Source organism: Polyodon spathula, chromosome 6 (genome assembly GCF_017654505.1).
Source record: "Polyodon spathula isolate WHYD16114869_AA chromosome 6, ASM1765450v1, whole genome shotgun sequence".
Lineage (NCBI taxonomy): Eukaryota > Metazoa > Chordata > Actinopteri > Acipenseriformes > Polyodontidae > Polyodon > Polyodon spathula.
The window spans coordinates 66,530,450-66,547,356 of NC_054539.1; the positions used below are offsets into that span (position 1 = coordinate 66,530,450).

Below are 16,907 nucleotides of genomic sequence, written 5' to 3' on the forward strand. Positions count from 1 at the left end.
ATATATATATATATATATATATATATATATATAGACACACACACACACACACACACACACACACACACACATCGAAACATTGGGTGGCTGGCTCTTTGAGCTAATATATATATAGTTCTAACAAGAATGTGCCAGCACTACTGGTAACTGAAGGCACGATGGTGATAAATGAGAAAGAGAGCCACCCTCGATGAATCCATTTAAACCAGATTTTACACTGGTCTTAGTATTATTTTTTTAAATGTATTTGTTTTTCATATTTCTGCATGTGTTATATCATCATTTTCTTTGGCAGTGTTACGGTGAGCAGTGATCGTTAACGCAGTGTTTTCTCCTTTTTGGGAATTCAATCTTTGGAACAAAGAGAAATTCTTGTCAGTTACCTGATACACTTATTATTTCCCCTTCAATTCCACATGCATGGCTTAACACAAAAATAATACCCTATGCTATTTTTGTTTACATCTACCATGGCAGCTAAGCTATTTAAATAAGAAGGCATTTTTTTTAATTCATTTTAGTAAGAAATCACCAAGGCACATCACCAACAGCACAGCTGAAGAAATTATAATAATAATCAAGGATATAGGACATAATGCTTTCATCTAGATTTGGTAAGTATTTTAAAATCAAAGATAGGGTTCTAAACATCCAAATATGTCTATATAATGCAGAATTTGGAGAACATTGAAGAACAGTTCTAAACATCCAAATATGTCTAGGTAATGCAGAATTTGGAGAACACTGAAGAACAGTTCTAAACATCCAAATATGTCTAGGTAATGCAGAATTTGAAGAATATTGTATTGATCCAGAATATTCTACTGCTTTATATAACTTTAAATTAAATAGTATTTTAATAATACACATACAGAGTTTGATGGGTCATCACTAAAGTTGTGGTATTTTATTCCTGTAGATTGCCATAATGTAGCTGGATGGCGGTTTTCTCCCAATTAAATTTGGAATATGGTCATAAAATGGGTTTATCTACAATCCATGCATTATGGGGTTAAATAATACTACTAATGTCAAAATATATGTTCTGTATGATTTTAAATCTTTTAGGCAGCAAAACCCTTTCTCCACTGTATTTCACCCTTTCTAATTGCAATGTACAATATTAAAATATGACGCTAGTATTCCGTATTGAATTTTAACATACACTACCTGCTGAATACCTGTAATTAAGAGAAATCCCAAAAATCAATTTGTACCTATTTTTTTAAAGATCATGTTACCATTATCTTTCCTTCTTTTAAAAGTATTACAGCCTCTCCTTCAACATGATAAAAAGACAACTGAAATTCAGACAGAAAACATCCGCCCTGTCTGCAGACGTAAGGCTTAAGAACAAAAGAGAAAATGCACAGCTACAGATTAAACTGGACCATCTTAACTTAAGGTATCGAGTTGCTTTTACAACTCTCCATTATGAAACTACAGCTGTAATGAAAGAACATCATAATTTGCTCTGTGTAAAGGGCAGTACCCACCGGGCAACTGCTGACAACACCATGAAAGAACTACAGCTGCACAAGGAAAACAAGGAGACGAACAATCACACGCAGATCGGCATGCTTTCACAAAAGCCATATATATATAGGCACCCTAGGATAGTTTCCTCTAAATCTGATTATTGCAGAAATGTCACGTCTTCTTTGAGTTCATCTCGTGCTTGGTCTGGGCATAGCTTTAAAACAGATTCCAAATTAAACGTAACAGATGACAGGCTTTCAGTGAGTAGAAATAGGAGGAAGGAGTTACAATTAACTTCCTCCCATCTGAGGCCCAAATCAACCCCACTTTTACCAGGAAGCAGTGAAGTCAATCCTGCAGAGACAGGCATCCGGGTTCTCACATGCAGGCAGCTAAGACACATTGCAACAATTGACAGTATTTGTAAAAAGGAACTGGCCAGACAAAAAGAGAATGAAAAACAAGAAAAAGAAAGGAAGAAGCTGTATATGGAAGACCAACTCAATCAGAAAATTAAAGAATTCTTGAATACACTCAAACAAGAGACTGTAACCAATGTAGCAGTGTGAGATTAATAATCATTTTTACAGCTGGTAATGATTTGCATTTCAGTACGATAAACAATGCAAATATAAATTCACTTTAACGCTCCATTCTATAACAACTTTTGTTGCTTTCTTTTTACTTATCCACAATTATTTATGTTACTCTTCTGCAAGCAAAACAATTTGCTAAAATAACATATAATCCCATCCCTTCGGTATATAGGTTATATATTGTTAAATGTTATAAATAGTACAATTGTATGTTGCTTGTGCTTGATTTTATTTAACTGTGTGATAAATGTACATCATGAAATTGCTACACCCATGTGCTACATATTGCATTTTTTCAGTTAAGCCCCCTCCAACTGAAAGTCATTTAGACTCACATTATTTATACTTGATTCTTATTAACATTTTATAGCAATAAAAAATTGCTTTTTCAGTAAGGAACTATATGGTAGCTAATTTCCAGTTAAAAAATAAACAGCAGATGATAGTCCATGTGCTCCACTGAATCACTGTTTTTAGTTTCTCATTGCAATAAACAGAATTTTCTGGGGTTTTTTTCTTCTAAGAATTGTGGTCTCATTTTCCCTTTTCTCTTAAATAATCAGCTAAAAGAAGAAAAAAAAAACACTGAAAAGAAACTTTTCTATAAAACAATGTTTTTAGCTAAAATCAAATAATGATTACAAAACAAAACGTGTTTTATGTATCAATGCTAAACATGTGGGTAATCTCGTCTAGAAATACTTAGTGTCTGATGTTTTGTTTTTATAAGATGTTGCGGAAAATCAATATTGTTTATCTGGGATTCAAAAAGTGCATGATCGAGAAATAAATCTTACAAATGCTACCCAGTATGTGATATTCGCCTCTATTTTTATTGAAATATATTTTTTAGGGTAGCACTTTTTCATCTCAGATCTGAACTGGAAAAGAACCAGGCTCACACTGAATTGTCATCACTGTAATGTTAATGCCAACAAATGCCAACCATGTATCTTACCTAGTTTTTCCACTGCTTCCACACACACACTTGGGTACATTTCTTCACAGTAGGTGGCCACTAAAATATATGTTCCAGTTTTAGCCAATATCAGCCCCTGGTCCTTCTATAAATAAGACAATAATTTGTAGTAATATTATAATTATGACAATTTTATAAACACAAACCTTATTTTTGTCTGATATAATATCAAAGTTCAGGATTCTAGTTCTTCATTTTGGCATTAAGATTAACATACTTAATAGGAAATGTGAAATGAATGTAGTCAGTACCACACATGATTACCATGCAAGTAACTTCAAATTCGAATTTGAATTTTTTTTAAATTGCATTTTTTTTAAATTGATTTCTATTTTCCTTATTGTTTTATGTTGTTTGCAATCATACTCTTCAAGTATAATAAGTTAAATGCATTTTTTACTCACACTTTTTGAGTAGATGGAGTTCTTATCAGCTCTGACACATGTGTAATTGTTATCCTGGAAGTAAAGTCCTTCTTCCCTGATGCTTTTTGTTTGTTTAAATGCCTCTGCAAACTTCTGGACTTGCTGTGGCTGAATCTATGACCATTTTAAAAGTTACAATCTTAAAATGTTATAATTTACCTTTCTTCATCAGGTGAAATAACAAAATACATTACTGTGAATAATACAAGACACTTCACAATTTCAATGGGTTCATGTGCCATTTGTTACCAGTGTGCATGTATCTGTCAAATATTTTGGCAGTTCTGACAAGAGGACAAACTATAATCAGGAATTTCACAAAAAACAGAGATTCAGAATATTTTGCTGAAAAACAACACAGCACCATTTAGATTAGACACAGATTTATGATGAGAATTTGAATCATGTGCTAAAACAACATGGTATCTTACAGTACTGTTTCATATTGACACATGGACACTGTACATAACCTGGACATGGGTCCAACCTAATTATTATATTTTAGGTTGCTTACATTAAATCGCGTAGAGGCTGCTACCACCGTGGAACATTTATAATTAATAACTGCTGCATTTTCAACATGCTTTGTCTCTATGAGACATTCATTAAGTAAATTCTGCAGCTGGTTCATCTTCAAAGGCCCTGCATGGAAAAAGCAAAACAAAAACAATACAAAACACACAACGCAATATGATACAATGTATATAGTTATGTTTTACCGCATGCTGTTGCCTGGGTGTATCTCAATGAATCAATGATTGGAGCTTTACAACCGTGGAGTGAGTGCAAACACTGAGCCAGTTTCGTCTCATAGTGCCAACTGATGTGTCTTCATGACACCCTGGTACAGCCTTTCAGAATTCTATCAAACGCAAATTTGTGAATCGAGGTGTAATCTTTATTGATGTAGTTTTAAAATATTATTATTATTAATTATTATTATTATTATTATTATTATTATTATTATTATTATTATTAAATAATAATAATAATAATAATAATAATAATAATAATAATAATAATAATAATAATAATAATAATAATAATTTTGTCTGACATCAGTTATTGTAAATTTGTTGATTGTAAATATTAGTTAACTCCAAATAATTCACAATAATAAGTTATCTTTCCTTTAAACATGCACTGGTGCTGCTATATTCAGATAACCACATGGTGCTAATATTTCATTGCTTTTTAATTATCATTTAATTTATTTAATTGCATGCAAAGTCAATACAATGTTATGTATAAAACGTAAACTTACCACTTTCAGCTCCTCACCAACTTCTGAAACAAGAAGTACGTGAACACGCACCGCCTCTCGGAAATAATGATTGGCAAAGCCAATCGAAAAGTTAAAGGTTTTCTGTACACAGTTTGTCAGCTGGGTTGCCAATCATAAATTAGTGGCAGGGGATCAGCCCTCTCCTGGAAAAAAGACGTTGTCATGGAAACGAAAGCTTAGCGTAAGTATATTTGCTCCAGCGTAAGGATATAATAGATTTGTCATTTAGTATTTAAAGAGTTAGATAAATAAATAAAAAAAACTTTATTAAGAGTTTGTTTACGTTTTCTTAATTTAAGACGTATTTTCTTTGTGAAAGATACATACCATAAATGCACACTTTTCACAGCGAACTACTTTGTTACGCGGATGTGTTGTATAACAAGAACAAAAAAAAAAAAAAAAAAAACGGTGACGAAAAGCAATGCCAATTGTATCACAAAGTGCTGGTAACGTACTGAAGTCAGTGTAGTGTTTACGACGTGTTTCATTTAATGTGCGATAATAGGTAACTGCATTTTTTAACCTTTTTTTTTCTCCTGTTTCTAGTTAAAACAGTCACAGGCGACAGGACCCGTGCAGAAGATGTGCCACATGTATCACAATAAGAAAGACTCAGAGGCAACTGGTTGTCGGGAGTTAACTTCTGCATGGTTGTGTAACATTAGGTTGGTATTTCTGTTTTTTAGGTCTTATTTAGTAATGTCAAGCTGCTTTCATTACATTTTTTTTGTTTGTTTTTTTAGCTAAGAAATTCCTGTCAGTCAAGATGACATCTTCAAGAAAAGCCGGGTCTAGTATAATCTATTCACCTCAATACAGAGACTGTTTTACGCACAGCATTAAAATTGAAGAACCGGTGAGTACTACCCACAGACATTAACTACTTTTTACAAATTACATTTGTAAGTCATTTGCTGTTAATGCATTTTTTGTAATTATATTTCCAACATTATTTATTCAGAATACATACATACATACATACATGCATGCATAGTACTAAAATAGTTTGATCATTGGCCAGAACGATCTTTTATGCTTTGTAAATGTAGTTTTTCAATAATGATAGTATTATACTCTGTGCTGTGTAATACTGTAAACCCAGGACAAGAACAGTGTGAATTTGAATATGTGACGATGCTAATGATTGAGGTTGTATCCCTTGTGTGTTTGACAGTCATACGACTAACTTGTGTATTTGACAGTATACGTGATATATAGATATATATATATATTATACTATATATATTATATATATATATATTATAATATAATTTACACATTTAAGAGTTAGCCATCTGTTTTTAATGCATATGCTATAGCAATCATAAAATGTGTTTTTACAAACCTCAATTATCTTGGATTACCTTTTTTTTTTTTTTTTTTAGGTAGCATTTAGGTTGTCTGTCAAACCAGCCAATTACGTTTTAAATATTTGCAAAAATATATATTTTTCTTCATGCTTTCAAGATTCAGTACCTCTTTAATCAGGTTTCCTTTTCCCTGTACTGCTGTTGCCTGCACAGACGCTTTTGTTCTCTTTACAGTTTATCTCTTGTACATGTCAGGGCTTGCTGCGTTTAGAGTTTAGGGGAATGAAAGGTAAACATTGTGTTTCATATAGCTTGTTCTTCAGTTACAACCACATTCACATTACTTATCAATTAATACTTAGAACTGAGCTTACATCAGGCAGTAGAGGAGCATTCATGTTTGTAATCGTAAACCAGACCTGTAAAACACTTACAATGCTACCTTACAGCTGTCAGAGCTAAACGTTTTATTTACTGTACAGTTTTTTTTTTTTTTTTTTTTTATAGGCACCTACATCCAAAAGGCATTTGAAAGAACAATCAGCATCAATGTCTGAGACTAGAAGATTGCCTTATCTAAGAAACAGTGCCTCTGCTTGCTTTGCGAAAAGAAAGGATAGTACAGCTTGGCTTTCACACAATTCTTTCACACATATTCAGGTACTATATTTTTATAGGTGTTCGGTGGCTAGCTCAATCAAGTTGAGAGTTTATTTCACAAACATACTAAGAGTGCAAAAGAAAGTACACTCTCAACTTGATTAGAGGTAGCCACTGAACACAAACATATTATAAGTCATTAAATAAAATAAATTAAAAAAACCCTGATACTAACACAATTAATATGTTTAAATCGTGTTGTGGTTTAAACGTTTAGAATGGTTTGTCATTGACATTCTGAGTGTGACCGATGCACTACCAGCAAAATTCGAAGTGTAGTAGATGCTAATAAGGTTCCAACTGGAACATGACTTATGTTGTAGTTTATAAAACATATTAATAATATGGACAGGGTTTCTGTGGGCTGATTTGCACACTGACTATAAATTCAGTTCTGTAAGCATCTGTATTCTCTTATAAATTAAAAAAGTATCTCCCATATTTATTTTAGCTTCCAGTGCTACACTTTTTTATATATGTCTATCTATCTATATATATCTATATATATATATATAATGTAATACAACATATATATACTATATATATCTATATATATATATATATATATATATATATATATATATATATATATATAAAAAAAAAAAACACAACAAAAAAAAAAAAAACAAAATAAAATGGAAGGCGTTATTTTCCTATATATGTTTCTTTTGGTGGTTATCATAACTGTTTAGGCCAATGCGGATCTCGAAAGTTGTGAGGCAAATGCAATGGCTCAGACTATACTGGACACAGAAAATGGATTTGTAAAGGTGAGCAAGTTGTTTATGAAGTTGAATATTTAAAATGAAAGGTTATATGCCAAAACATAAACATTAAATTGGTACACATGTTCCCTAAGACAGCACTTGGTCAGTGACGCTGCAGCCTTTTTAAAAGTGTGTGTGTGTGGTGGTGGGGAGGGTTCATGTTCATTATTCTGAGGAAGCACTTTTATTCCAATAAACATCTCACAAAGCTAAACTGTAAAATAAATAACCAGATTATAAAATGAAGCCACAGCATATTACACACGTTAATGTTTAAAAAAAAAAAAAAAAAAACTAGACAAAACGCAAACTACCAGAATTTTTGCTTATTGGCATCGTATTTCTAAAACACAGAGGAAGCGAATGTTTTTTCCAGATAAGACAACATTTGTCTTTTCCTATTATCGTTATAGGAAAAAACAGCATTGAAATGTTTTGAGGAAACCTAGAGTTCATCTTGAGTCCCTTTCACACTGGCATGCTCGACCGGGTGTCAAGTGGGTCAGCTACACAATTTCACAGTGCTTTTGATAAAACAGGGTTGACCTGAGTGACAGATGCAAGTACACAATGCGTGTGTCAATGCCCCAGAAGTAGTTTGTTACAAACACTTCCATCCAAGCTTCTCTGGATTGAACCGTCAGCCTAAATATTGATTATAGCAATCTAGTTAATGGTGTATCTGAATCAACAAAAATATGGCTAAACAGAAATGTTCCTTGCAGAAGTGAAACCTTCACGCAGACGTGGCTGTTTGTTATTTTGTCGGCATATAAATGGCAGTCATGCATTTTGTCTCACTCAACCCGGGTCAAAGTGTGTCGACCCACATCCTGAGATGGGCCACTGTGAACCGGATCAACCCGGGTATAACCCAGGTGCGTGGTTTCACACTACGCAGGATTGTGACCCAGGTAGCCAGATTTTACTTTGCTGTTCAGACACAAACACAGCCTGTTAGTAAACTGCAGTATACAAGCTTTGACAATACCACTTGTACACATAAAGCAGTTATGCACAATTTAATGATAACATTAGATTGTACTTCAGATCGTTCCAAAAAATTTACGCCGTGTGTCACTCGCAACACAAAAGTTACATAAAACATTTATAGGCTCTAAAGAATCAGGCAAATGTTTCTGAATATGGAGGAAGAGGTATTTCACTGATATTTCACTATTAAACACACTATGTATTTAAAAAAATAAAAGTGTTGCATTCAAAATTGATCATTTTCTCTAGAGTCATTATAAAACAAATGTTCCCAAATATTTAAATGCTTACCTGAAAAAACAGTAAATGCTAAATTGTAAAATATTTCGTTTTCTATTTATTCACCTTAAATGCATGTAAAAATAACAACAGACATCCCCTTCTTGTACTGGACAGAGCGATATTTAGCATAAATATTTCTGATCTTAGATGCAGCTGGTGTCTTTTTCACTGAAGTAAACTAAACTAGCTGCCAGGTTAATAAATTCAGTGTAACTGGTAGTGAGTCAGCTTGCTGTATTTATGTTAAGTGCTAAAAAAAAAAAAAGTATATTTACACTATTTTTTCAGAAATGTGAATTTTCATGGGGAACTACATATTAAAAGGCAATGGATACATCTCACAGAAATTGTGAAATCGGTCATGGGTGATTGCAGGTGTTTTCTGCCCTTGAAGGCATGGAAAGCTGCACTCAGCAATAGCATTAGACATCAGAATAGTAAGATAGCTTCTTATATGATATAATTAGCGCCTGGTTTTTATGTAGGACAAAGAGTATAACCACAACTGAACATTGTGTGCGATACAAGCGCCTTTTTTTCCTGCTGTGCTTAGGTGCCCCTGCAGTAGGTACCAGATATGTGAGAGCTACTTTTAACTTCATATTTACTGTATTATGTTTTTTGTTAAACAGGAGCTGGACAATTATCTGAAGTACAAGGATGTGCGTGAGCGAAGGAAGAAAGAGCTTCTTTGCAAGAAATGGACTGAATGCGTGTCAGGCCCAGTTCAGCATACAATAGAAAAACACATGAAAAACCATTGCTATGAAAAAGCAAAGGAAGGGAGACGCATGTTTTTACAATATCTGGATTGCTGTAATAAAAAGGTAAATGTTTGATGTTACTAAGAGATCTGACAAACTGTAAGAAACAATTGAATTTGGTGGCACCCTTCTGCATGTGGTAAATCGGGTTTTGGTTACTGAGCATGAGCATTTGAAAATATTTTATTATGTACTACTGAATTGTTATTGCTTGTATAACATACTTTTGTAATTGGACCCATATTGATTTAATGTTAGGTAGGGATAATATGGCAATGATATAAGTATCAGTGGATAGGAACATAACTGATCTGACAAATACATGTGGGTTCCTCCTAGGGAATTTGTTTGGCAGAACACTTCAAATATTTTGAGGAATTGATTGAGTTTTTTTTTTTTTGTGATATTCCCAATAGTTTCAAACCATAACATTATTGTATAGTGAATAATACAATACAGAAGCAGCTATTCAAAAAGCAAGATTAAATGCTGCAATTCTTCATACTTATTATGTGTTCTCTTTTCAATCTGTCATGTTATTAAAAATCTAAAACTTTTTACAATGTAATTCTACTGTGGCATCTGCTTTATATTTGGATCTATATATACTGTATTTTCTTTATAAAACAAGGCACATCATCAAATAAACTACTGACTATTGTTGGCATTACATGACTGTAATGTAAATACCACACTGAAGAGCAGCTTAGTTGTGGTAAAAAAAAAAAAAAAAAAAAAAAGCATCGAAGTTGCAAATACATCAACAACACCAATAAATAGAGCCTGGCGCAGTAAGTAGAAAAAAAAGAAAGAAAACTGCCAAAACCAAAACATAACGTATTTTTACTGATTTAATTTATTATTATTAATAATAATAATAATAATAATAATAATAAAACTACATATATAAAACAATATGGCTACCAATGTGCAACGATGCTTATACATCCAGGAGAGTAATGAAATTTACAGAGCTCGGGAAAGAAACTTGACTCTTATATATATATATATATATATATATATATATATATATATCGCGCACACAGTGCTGTCATATTGGGCAGGGTTCATGCCCACGGTAAACCCGACCAAAGTACGGGTTTCCTTTCCATTCCACTGACTGGTTAAGATGAAAAGCCGAGATGGTTTTCGGCAAAAAAGCCGGGTTAGTACGAAGGGTAACCTTCGTTCTGGTCTCTGAAAATATTAGCCAGGCTTTTGATGCTTGCATTTCAGTCACTCGCTTAGCGGAAGTGATTGCAAGCAAGAAAAATCGAGCTCAGCTGAATGCATGGGTTCAAACAGAGGTTTCAACAGTATATTTAGTACCACATTCAACCTCCAACGAGGAACTACATCCTAAGCAGTCGGGTGCCTTTTGAAAATTGCCCCACCAGGAAATGGGCTAATGGGGAGACTGAATCTATTTTTAAACGGCACACCTAAATGGCTGCCAAATAGACCTTTTGAAACGACACATTTTTAACTTTATATTTTTGTTTTCATCTATTGCAATTCATTTTTACAATGCGGTTTATAATGTAATTTGGAAATATATTTGTGTGTCTCCAAGTCTTGTTGGAGAGGGGCTCAGGGCTCAAAATGTATTGAAGACAGCCCTGGCAAGTGACAGACTGAATACCCTCCTTGTCATAAAAGCTGAGGGACCTCACTGGAAAGAGTTCGATTATGAGAAGGCCTTGTCAAAGTCCAGAAATAAAAAGGAAATAAGGATCTTCTGCACAACAGCTGAAAAAATGTGACTTGTGTAATGTAGGGACACCTTGTTCCTACCAGTTATTTTTTTAATTTTATTTTTTTAAATAAGGTAATTTCAAAAGACATCATTCTTACTGACTGAATACTAAATGAAAACTTTGTTTTTACATTTTTATTTGTTGTTATTCTTCAGAAACACAAGGTCAGTAAACTCTGTTGGCATGTATAAGAATACTGTGATTGTCTTGAAATATACATCATAAAACATACCGACCCACTCACTAAAGAAAATGTCTCCCTAAAATGTTGGTTGGGCCTAAATTGTCCCTCAATCAGTAAGTCCTGGGGCAAACACTGCATTTCAAAAACTGTGTTTGTTAACTAGCCTCATGTGTGATTAATCAGGTTGGTCCATCTGGTAAAATGACAAGTTGGAAGACATTTCTGAATAATTTTTTTTACAAAGTCAAGTTCAAATTTGCTTCTGAAAGTGGTCCAGAATGGCTCGGGATGCATCTGAGAAAAGATTGGTTTTGCCCCAGGAGTTTCAGTCAAAATGATCATTGGCCACTTTCACCCATAAGTCCCTAATTATGTATTTACTCGGACTGAATAACAGATGTTATCAAAAGGCATGGGGTGTAACATCGTGCCACCAGAAGAAACTTGCAGCTTATTTATTTGTTTGTAATTCATTTTTTTTACAATTACTGCATTAAAATCATATACTGTGATAACTTCATAACCCTTGTTATTCCAGGGTTATGTGTTTTTGGAAGATTATGATCCACGTGAATACAACCCTTTTTTACTGCACTTGAGCAAACCACATTATTTCAAGGTAAAGTTGCAGGGATAATTGGTGTTTAAATACTTAATTAAAGATGATTCATTAACATGTATAATGGTTTACTTTAATTAGCACTCTTAGTTCATTTGTTAATTAATACCAAAAGGTCTAGAATGCAGAGACAAAACACTTATGTATTTTATGAATTTTAGCAAATCAATACAGTACAAAAATAGAAAAGATTATTGTCAATATATCACAAGTCTGCCTGCTTTCAGCAAGCAATAACATTGAGATAATACCTCAGCTTCAGCATAAATATTAATTACATGTTAAAGCAAGCAGTCATGAATTGTCTATAATTTGTCTTTTGTATAAGAACCAATACCACGCTTAAATCAGCATGACTATGCAAGCAGGATAACTCTTTGAGTAAATATGAGTCAGTAACTATTACAAAAAAACAAAAAAAATCTCAGTGAATTGTAGTTAGTGAGACATTACAAAATTCTTTATCAGTTGGTTGTTAAAATATCTCTGTTAACTAGAACCCACGGTACACTAACTTAACTCATTTGATTTGTTCATATTTCTTCCAGCACCTTTTACTCAATTTCTGAGATCACTGTACTATTCTCACTCTGTTATTATGACCACACAAGTATAGTTTTTGTAAATGTTTTAAATTATTCAGAATCAGTCCGGTAGCAAAACGAGTGTGCAGTCCGTCATTCAAGCTTTATTCAGTAAAAGATGCTGAGCTGTTGTTTACCAATCAGATGACCCAGTGCATTAATTAATTATAATTAATTCATAACTTTCCCTTTTTCAGTGGCGATCCCAGTTCATTTTTAAGTCTGTTAAACAATATTTTAATTTTCTTTCAAGTTTATTGAATTATTTGGTGGATGTTACTTGCAGCGGCTATTTTCAGTTTTATTTGCTCCTCTTCGCTTTGTCTGACTCTTTCAGTTAAACAAAAGACTGCTGTTTTAGTGACCTGTTTATAACTGACACACGTTAGTATCTCTGGTTGCTTTAGTTTCCATGTTAGCCTGTTCTCTCCTGTCAGTTTCAGTTCAGCCCTAGCACTGCACTGCCTGCTTCCATGTTTGGAAACACCTGACCCATACCTAAACAAGTGGCCAAGACATAAGGGCGATGATTAACTTCATGAAAAGTACACTTTGACAATTAATCACTAGGTGTTAATTAAAAATAAATATTGGTGTAAAAGGAATCAATTAACTTTTAGACCTCAAAGGGAAAAAAATAATGTAACAGGTAGAAATCAAAGGATTAAAGTAAACCTACTTGCTTACCATGGAAGTTGGACAGTTTCAATGTATGAATGAGCACTGTAGGTACGCAAGTGTATAAGCAGAAACATTAGTTGAAGATGATCTGGTTAGTGAGTCTTCCATGAGAAAATGGTCAGTTTGTTAACTTTTACGAGACCTATGACTATCATGTATTACCTGGAAAGTATACCTGAAATATACATCAAACAAGCAAAAGCCCATCATTATCTTTTTTCAGTTTCTAACTCCTGCTCTAAACGATCCACTTCTGAAACAAAGCTGTGAAAGGATGCAAGAAGAAAGACTCATTCTGCTGTGTCAGACAGGTTAAGTATTGCTTTATTTTTGTAACGTTTGTTTTTACCTGGACTTCCTAAAGTCACTGCTACTATTTGATTCTGAGTCAGGTAGAGAGTTGTATTTGTAAAGCATTACTGTACATAATTGCAGTAATGACCATTTCCATGTTTCTTTTTACATGGTTGGAGTCACACTTTAGTAATGTGAAGGTATTTTCCCAGTAATATGATGTTAGGCATATTAACTTATGGCTATACCTCTTTTTCTTTTCTTTTTACAGGTAAAGTTTACTCTGACAAAGAAATGGAGGCATTGCACACACCGAATTTGCCTCTAATACCCAAAGGTCGTCACGGGGTTGACAGTATTAAATGGCTGCTAATGCAACTTGGGGATATTGAAAGTGATGCTCGACGCAAAATCAGGTACTAAACTTATGTTGTGGAAGGACCCTTCACATTTAGTTCGATTGAGGGCTTTAGTGCAATCTCAGGTTGGTTCAGTTCATTTGGAAGTTAATGTGAAATGCCCAAAAGAGCTCAGCATGATTTCAAGTTTGCATTTTTCAAACTGTACTGAGTGTGCCAATGGTGGTCTGTGGTCGATTGGACAAGTGAGCCAATCTCACGGCGCTAGCTTTACAGTCATGTAACACAATCAATTTGCAGTGGGGGTCAAGGTTGCCCCAATTGTTTCTATAACTTGGCTTGTGATTTTCAAGCACAATAAAAGCAGATCGAACTTCCATCAAAAACACAAGCCAAGTTAGGAGAAACAATTGGGGCAACCTTGACCCCCACTGCTTTTACAGTTGTGCCCATTTGTTTTGTGCTGGGCAAGGTTGCCCCAATGGTTTCTTGAAACTTGGCTTGTGTTTCTGATATCTCCACTTTAAATGGCTGGGCACGTTTGATAACTTGGCATTTTTTTCACATTTCCAATGTGTTTTTGTTTCAGATATCACTTATTTTGTCACTTAATGGATAATAACACACACATTATGGGAATAGCAAAATTGTTAACCTATATTGAGGCAATGTATTGGTGTCCGGATAGAGTAAATGTAAATAGTAGCTTAGTCTGTTGAAAGGGTTAAGATATGAATCTGTGTAGCGTAGCGGTTATATAGTTTATAACAAAGACTGTAGGTTATACCAGAGGTGTTTCTTATACAAGAGTTTAAGCAATATGTTATCCTAACGAGATACAGTAATTTCTTTGTGTATAAAATTATCTGAGTAATATAACATAGCTGCTGTAGGGCTTTGAGAAAAGTAAACACTAAATATCTAGGCTAAACAGATAATAATGCTTTAATGTAACTAAATAACTGTACTATTGGGATATTGTCAGATATTTATAATGAAAATTGTAAATGAAAATTGAGGTAATGTAGGCTACATACCTTTAAAAATCGACAGTAAACCTTAACCTGAATAAATTAAAAAAAAAAAAAAAAAAATTAGTATTGCTGGCTATGTGTTGTAGATATTTAGTTATTCTGATGTTACTTTATTTTAGGAAAAAATCAGTAAGAAAAGTAAATTCCAAGGAAGAATGACTACTGTTTAACCTGCAGCATTGGTCCTGTATCCAGGAATTGGAGTCCACACCAGCCAGCTGCTTTCTGTACCCTCCCATCAATAACTTCACTTGTACTTCTTTAGTGCCTTTGACCTGTTCTGTTTTACAATAAATCAGGAGTCCCAGTTGTATGCATGATCAGTTTAGAGATCACATTAAAAACAATAATGTTAAATTATGAGCAGTTCACCAATTTATTTGAATTGTTTTTTTAATGAATGAAAGACTGTTGTACATCAACCTGGACAGGTTGCATTTTATATTCAAAAAATGTATAATTGAGTAATTTAAATCTTTTTTTGACTATTTACTGCAGAATGTCAATGACAAATTGTTTAACGTATTCAAATAATGTTTAGCAGTAAACTTAATACCTTCTGCAAGATTACTCATTTAACTTGTTTGTTTTTTGAAAATCTAAGTAACTTGAAACATTGATTCAGAAGGGTTTATTAGTTTTTGTTTATTTTTTTGTGTGTTTGCTTGTTTTGTTATTTTCAATGGATGCAAGTACATTTTGCATAGAATGGAAATAATAAAAGTATTAATTTGTAATTTTTAAGTATTAAAATATGGTTAATTATTTGTATTTCACTTTTTTTTAAATATTGGTGCTAAACAAGACTATTGGTTTGGTAAAATATTACTTATTTTGATTCTACATATGTACTGTTGTGAAATTGCCACCCAGTGTCAGTAAAATTTAGCATGAGTGGAGAAATGAGTTTTCCTTCTTAAGCAATAAAATATTCTCTCAATACATGACGCATGTTTTTTTTTTTTTTTTTTTTTTTAAGCAGCTACAGTATGAAATCATTGGTGCTGGGGATCCCACGTGGAACTGTAATAAAACAAATCCCCCCACCCCTTATTGTGAAATCTATATAGAAGCACACTATGGTGTACAATATGAATGAATGTGTGCATTATTTGAAAAGTCTCTTCAGTCCTTGTGAGCTTCACATTCACACTGCATCATACATAATACATTGTACTGTAGTTCCAGAAGATAAAATACCAGGTAAATAATTTCACTCACTCTATCTTTATGCTCCTAACAGAAACTGCTTCTACGAAAAAGTAGATCGATTAAAATAATACAGTATGCAGTTACTTTTTACTTGTTTTATGGTGGTAATTCTAATTTATTTACAGTGAACACTTGAAAAACTAAAGTTCACAAACCATTTTGTTGATGAGGAAAGTTTCTACATACACACGCACACACTTTATAGAAAGAAAATCTTCAAAAATATACTTCTATTTCTCTAAGAAATATAGAACACAATATTTAAAAGGGAAAAATATTGCTTTATATTTAATATTAGCATAGATCTTGGGATAAACATTTTCTAAAACAAATAATCATAATTCCAAATAAACTATTCAGTGCAGGAAACAAGTAATTACAGTTCCTGATTAAATAATATCAAATGACACAATGATATAGAGAGTCTCTTGCAAATCGTCTGAACAAAAACCCTGAGACCATATGAATCCAGTGATACAGTCTCGACAAAATAATTACCCTGCACAAATCCATAATTTTTATAATATTAATAATAATTTTTAATTCAAAATTATATATTATATAACTCAAGAGTTATATTTATATATATTATATATATAATATATATATATATATATAATATTATATTATATATATATAC

The 16,907-nt window shown here is 33.0% G+C and overlaps 2 protein-coding genes across 3 annotated transcripts; one reads left to right on the top strand and one right to left on the bottom strand.

The window, feature by feature from the left end:
* Positions 1-1,284: 1,284 nt before the first annotated feature.
* pfn4 (profilin family member 4) lies at positions 1,285-4,812 on the bottom strand. The gene is made up of 5 exons (XM_041253503.1): positions 4,744-4,812; positions 3,994-4,121; positions 3,459-3,593; positions 3,034-3,139; positions 1,285-2,638 (listed from the first exon to the last, which is right to left on the bottom strand). Exons 2-5 carry the CDS (start codon positions 4,108-4,110, stop codon positions 2,610-2,612), a joined length of 387 nt encoding a protein of 128 aa, XP_041109437.1. The 5' UTR covers positions 4,111-4,121; positions 4,744-4,812; the 3' UTR covers positions 1,285-2,609.
* Positions 4,813-4,879: 67 nt separating this feature from the next.
* fam228a (family with sequence similarity 228 member A) lies at positions 4,880-16,781 on the top strand. Of its 2 annotated transcripts, none has more exons than XM_041253500.1 (10): positions 4,880-4,945; positions 5,314-5,432; positions 5,511-5,623; positions 6,585-6,737; positions 7,430-7,507; positions 9,412-9,606; positions 12,023-12,103; positions 13,592-13,679; positions 13,934-14,078; positions 15,175-16,781. In XM_041253500.1, the coding sequence occupies exons 3-10, from the start codon at positions 5,534-5,536 to the stop codon at positions 15,212-15,214; spliced, it is 870 nt and encodes a 289-aa protein (XP_041109434.1). In that variant the 5' UTR covers positions 4,880-4,945; positions 5,314-5,432; positions 5,511-5,533; the 3' UTR covers positions 15,215-16,781. The 2 variants fall into 2 exon arrangements, with proteins under 2 accessions (XP_041109434.1, XP_041109433.1); XM_041253499.1 differs by lacking the exon at positions 4,880-4,945 and adding an exon at positions 5,138-5,226.
* The last annotated feature ends 126 nt before the right edge of the window (positions 16,782-16,907 follow it).